The 6000-nt window shown below is 41.8% G+C and overlaps 1 protein-coding gene across 6 annotated transcripts in view; it reads right to left on the reverse strand.

The window, feature by feature from the left end:
* Nuf2 (NUF2 component of NDC80 kinetochore complex) overlaps positions 1–5665 on the reverse strand; it is a 29823-nt gene extending 24158 nt beyond the window's left edge. For 2 of the 6 annotated variants that reach the window (XM_075988525.1, XM_075988530.1), the window contains exons 1-3: positions 5581–5665; positions 3898–4053; positions 644–781 (exon numbers count right to left, since the gene is read on the reverse strand). In XM_075988525.1, coding sequence (XP_075844640.1) covers positions 644–766 — 123 coding nt within the window. In that variant the 5' untranslated portion in view covers positions 767–781; positions 3898–4053; positions 5581–5665. The remainder of the gene's footprint in view (positions 1–643; positions 782–3897; positions 4054–5580) is intronic. The other 4 variants (XM_075988528.1, XM_075988526.1, XM_075988527.1 and 1 more) reach the window with 4 other exon arrangements.
* Positions 5666–6000: the final 335 nt, after the last annotated feature.

A 6000-nucleotide genomic window follows, 5' to 3' on the forward strand; every position in this document is an offset into this window, starting at 1 on the left:
AGGCCATTCTTCCCATTTTAAAAAACCAAAAAAGACTGAGATAAACAATTTTGCATTCAATATGATAAAATAAACCTTCCCATATTATAACTTCAAGGCCAACACAGGGAACTGGAGGGAGATTTGGGATTTTGCTGTGACACATAAACAGCTCATTTTTGCATTTAATAACCAAACATATAAAGAATAACACCTGTCAGAATAAGTCAATTTCCACCTGGGGCATAATGTAAGAAAATTAATCTGTGTGTTTCCAAAGAAGACTGTTTTTAAGCATGCGTGTGTAGGAAGCTACTTGGAATAAATCCTGTCAAGGTCTCCAATAAATGATACCCTCATACCATCACTCCAGTAATATAAAAATTTAATATACTTTAATATATCTATGGTTTAAAGCTTTTTTTTTTTTTAAGGAAAACAACTGTATTAAAGTACTGAGTTCCCATTGGGCCTGTAGAAGTTGCCCCACATATAAACTTAATGTTATTTTAAAATTACACCAGGTGAGAAATTTTTCTCTAGATTAAAAATGACTGGCCTACAACAAATATGAGGGCACCCGCCTTCCTTCCCACACTACAGACCTAGCAGCTACTTTATTCTTAAATATCAGTATCTCCGTGTAAAGAGAGACACATTTTACCTTAGGGATTGGATGAAGATCATTCTTGGAGAAGTTCTTGCCATCAGCTCCTGTTAGTAATTTATTGCGGATATGATCCACAATCTCAGCTGCACTGTATCTGGGGAAGGACAAAGTTTCCATGATGGGAGTCTCCTCCTAGTGAGAAAGAAGAAAAAAAAAAAGAAGATCAGAAATATGCATAATGAATAGTCCTTATTATCTAGAAATTGATACATAGGGAAAAAATAAACAAGCTGTGGCTGAACTGTTCATAGTAGTATGATCATCAAATATGGGAATAAGGCAAAGAATTTTAAGCCAGGCATGGTAATGCATATTGGTGACCCCCAACACTAGGAGATGGAAGTAGGAGGATCAGAAATTCAATGTAAGAACAACTGTAAAACTCAAGGTCAACCTGACTCTGTCCTGTCTCAAAACAGAACAAGATGAATTTTATTCACACATACATACAAACACACACTGAAAGAAAGGTGATGTTTTATCCTAAAATATTTTTTATCACAAAGTAATAAGTCATTTTTTGCCAATATTTCTAATGTCCTATTCCATAAGGAAGAGAGGCTTTTGACACACAGGAGGAAAATCATGTTGTTTTCTTTTTACACAAGGGCCAGAGCATTTAACAAGATGCTGAGAACTATTTCTCAAAGCACAAGACAGACAGACAGACAGCAGCAGCTAGATATAAGCAATACTAACACAAGACAGGAAATAAAACTGCATTTTGATTTGATATTCTACTCAAACACACAGTAAGAAGACTAATAAGATTTAAGATGCAAGCAGGGGTGAGAGCTGGGGCAGAGGGAAGGGAAGACGTAGAGGGAGAGCAGGAAAGAGAGGTTTTAATTTAAGGCAGGACTCCCTTTCACCAAAGCAAGAACTCAAAACACATAAAACAGCAAAAACCTATTTGTCCTAATGTGTGCAGATAATAGATTATTCCTACCGGTGTCCTCTTAAAATAGTACTTGTCATAATTCTGTCTCCCTTACACATCCCAGAGCACAGCTGGCAATGCTTGGAGATATTTTCAGTTGTCAGGACAAGAATGCAATGGCTAGGGGCCAGGCATTCTTTCAAATACCCTACAATGCTTCGGGTGGTCTCTCATTGCAGAGCTGTCTGTCCAAAAGACACTATTTCCCAGCGTGAGCAGAGACCCAGAGCAAAAAGATTCAATTTTGCAAACAAACTGAAATGGTTTACAAGTTTTGAAATCTACTTTAGGCTCTCACTGTTTCATAACAATTATGGCTTAAAAAGAGGCCCCAGCAATTTGCCTCTCCTCCCAGTGAATGGAGGAAGCTCCAACAATTACCTCTCCTCCCAGTAAATGGAGGATGCCACCCCAAAACACAGCTGTTAAGTAACGCCCTGGCTCTCAACCCTTCAAAACACCACAGAGCGCAGGAACTCTAAAGGTTATTCCCTTTCACTCTAGTGTGTCCCTAATAAGTAGAAGACACTTGCTCATGCTACTGAGAAAGCTGCTGCAACCTCAATAGGATACACTGATCCCTATTTACAGGACATTTCTCCCAAAACTGGAAGGAAAGCTGTGATATCCCTTCTAGGCCTTCTCCGCTACACAATTAAAGACTACTTCCTTACATGTGGCCACTACTTTATGAGACTATTTTTTGGAAACCTTACCATTTTTGAGAGAGAAGAATACATCTTTTTCCCACTCCTTCAACAAAAGTCAGTACAGATTTGTTCCTAAAATGGGACTGGTTTCTGGCAAGTATCAAGCAGGCAGATATTAATTATGTAGTGGACACCACTAGGCGTCTGATCATAAAGTTCTGACACTTCTTCCAGGTCAATAAGATCACAACCCACAGATTGAGGGGTTAACCCTCACACTGCTCCCCACTGACATGATGGTCACAAGACCAGGCTGTTTTACTTATGCTTCTGACGGTATACTACACACTGGAGTTCCTACCATGCCCTCCTTGGACAACCAGTGCCACGTATAAGGGAGGAACTTGGAAACAAAATTAGAGACTGCCTCTGGTCCACATGGACCCACACATACAAACATAGACTAACACAAGGGAAGATACTGACAAAATAATATTTCAGGGGTAATTTAAATAGGACAGTATGATAGTATGAAGAGGCCCAGGAACCACCAAGTGTCTGGCTGTCCCAGAATTTCTCAAAATCAGCTCTTGGGGGTCTTTATAAAAGTTTTATCATGTATGTATGATTGATTTTATCAATGCCAGCAACTTCCAGTCTCTCCCTTCCCCAGGATCAGGGGACAGGGGCTGAATGTCCTAATCCGATAGGATTGCCTTAGTTTTCTGGTAAACCACCCCTCACTCCCATCCTTCCACACTACGCCCACCCCTACCCCTTGCCCAAGGACCAGAGTCTACCAGGCAACAGCTAACTACTAACTTACAAAAGTTCACTTATCACTGTGATGATTCCAAGCATTTTGGTATCTGTGCTCCAAGAACTTTGGACAAAATGTATATTTCATACTATCATACTGTCCTATTTAAATTATCCCTGAAATATTATTTTGTCAGTATCTTCCCTTGTGTTAGTCTATGTTTGTATGTGTGCGGGTCCATGTGGACCAGAGACAGTCTCTAATTTTGTCCCTCCGGTGCCACCCACCTTTACTTATTTATTTCGATGTGCTATTTATTTATTTAAAGATATGGCCTCACAGGCCTAGAAGATCCCAATAGGCTAGGCTGACTAAGCACCAGACATTTGCCTGTCTCTCTCCACAATGTTGAGAACCAATGGACCACACACAGAACTTCAAAAAGAAAAAGAAATATGTAGGTTCTAGGGGTTGACTCTGGTCCTGCCTTTCCTAATCGAGCTATTTCCCCAGACAGTGAATATCTTCTGAAAAGTTAATACAAAAGGATTCAACACTCCAGAATCAGTCAGTCTAGGGCAGAGTATTAATACAGCAAGGAACCACCTCGACTGACTGTGGGTAACGGTAGCACTCATGTAGAAATGCATTACGATCCAGTGAAAGAAACTCGAAGGGCCTCCGCATGGCCCACTTACACGAGTCTGGATCCCCCCTGCACTCTTCTTACATCAGTATTTGAACTTTAAGCTATTTTCATTTCTACTACTGAATTTCATAATTGTAACCTTTTTTTTTTCAGAGATAGGATCATCTCAAGTCTGGATTTGGGCCTTTCACACATTAGTCATCTATTTCAGTATAAATTATAAATGTATGGGGCAGTAAATTATCCTACCCCAAGTATAGTTGTTTGGTGTGTTTCAAAAAACTACAGACTGCTGCAGATTCAGGAAAGGCTCAGCAAGGTCCTTTTGTAGAAAGACATTTCTAGATGTTTCCATTCGAAATGTGTAGATGGCGGCAGAGGCTTCTCCACAGTACAGCTCCTTCTCTGCAGAGGAAAGTACTGTGCATAAGAAAAGGCTGTATTTCTGATCCCTGCCCAGTTACAGATCACTACAGGTGGCAACGACATGGGAGACTTCATCGGTAGAACAAGGCAGCCTTCATTCACTGTGTACCTCCTCTGGCCGTGTTCCAAATCCCCAGTCACTCCCTTTCCCTACAGAAGCCCAAGCCCCTATCCCCTGACTAATCTCTTTATAATCATCTAGTCCAGGCCTCCTTTGTGTTTTGGCATATATTAGATTCCGGGGGTTTTCTCTCAATATCCTGAGGTCAGTTTATTTCATGGTTTAAAATGATGCTTTCAGAGGGGGAAAAAGTAAATAAAACATTCAATATTTTTCACCTAAGTCTCAGTTTTTTAAAGTGCTCATAAAAACATTACAAAGAGGGTTCTCGCTAAAGCAAGCCACACCTAGATTAGGAATTTTAACACTGGAGTGGGTATAAAATGTCTTCATGATTATTAGCACACCCCTCTGCTGATGCTCTTTATATACACTGCCACGGGGTTAACCCTTATAAGACATCAAACCCTATTTATATACACTGCCACGGGGTTAACCCTTATAAGACATCAAACCCTCACAAATGTGCAATCAGATTTCAATCTTTTCCGCTGAAGTTTCTAAAGCCTTTAATAATCTAATGCTCTTTCTGGTACAAGTCAATCCCTTCGAGACTTCCCCTAAACTTCCAATGTCTCATTATACCTGCCTGGGAATTTCTGAATTCCCTACCAAGAGGCTTACACATGCAATTAGTGGGTATAATAACCTCTTCTCATACCCAAATCCTCAGTCTTTCATAGTATAATTTCAGTTCCAACTCATTCGTGTGTGTGTGTGTGTATGTGTGCGTGTTCAGATAGAGGAAGAGGCCTTTAATTTGACCTCTTAGCTCAGACTAAAGTACTTTATATATTATTAAAATGACTCTCTGACATGTTAGCTCAAATAGGACAGATTATCTCTAATAGCTGTGTCTCCTTTATTTATAACACTACAATGCTAAACACAGCGTGTACTGGAATAACAAATCTTATACATCTAGTTTTGCAACGCAAAACTAAGCAAGCAATTCCCAATTTTAATGAAGTAAATAAGAAACTTCCTCAAAACCACGGGGAGGGCATTGTGTTATACACGAGTAGAGCCATATACACGCAGCTCCCTAATTTTTGGATTAAGAATGACGTTTTGCCTTTTGATTCATGGTTCTGGGTGCAATCAAGAGATGGTAGAGCAACGAAGATACAGAGCAAACTGGCAAGCATTCACAACGAAACAAGTCCCACTGATACCACTCTAGTGGCTCACGCCTGTAATTTTAGCAGTTGGAGGTGGAAGCGATAGGATCAGGAGTTCAAGACCAGCCTCAGGTACATAGTGGGTTCTAAGCCAACCGCGGATACATTACAGCCTGTCGCAAATCAACACACATAAGCTTAAGTCAGCGAACCCAGGAGCCCCGACCCTAGACTTCCTGGCCGCCCTCCTGCGCCCGCTCGCACTTACCTGCCTTCCCAGCAGGTCTCAGAACAGCAGATACAAAACAAGCAACCAACCAAAAACACCGACCGTTGCCACTTTTCAAATCAGCCGCCTTCCCATACGAGGCCCGCCCCTTTCCGCAGAGCACGCTTCCGTGACGACGGGTACCCGGAGGGCCCAGAAGACCCGCGGTGGGTGGGGCTTGATGTGCGGCGCAGCTTGGCCTCAGGCCGGCGGAACCATTATTCAGGAAGTTGGCTTCTAGTCGGAACTGCAACGCCAACGGACGGGGTGGTGTGCGGCTGCTAGGGGGCGTAGTTCCGGGCGGTGTTTACGCGGTTGTTAGTGACTTTTTCCGGAACTTTATCGCCAGGGTCCCGGTTAGCGAGCAGACGGTTTTCGGCCCCTCTAGTAGGATCAGGGAGTGACAGTCGGTAAAG

Source organism: Microtus pennsylvanicus, chromosome 10 (genome assembly GCF_037038515.1).
Source record: "Microtus pennsylvanicus isolate mMicPen1 chromosome 10, mMicPen1.hap1, whole genome shotgun sequence".
NCBI classification, from domain to species: Eukaryota; Metazoa; Chordata; class Mammalia; order Rodentia; family Cricetidae; genus Microtus; species Microtus pennsylvanicus.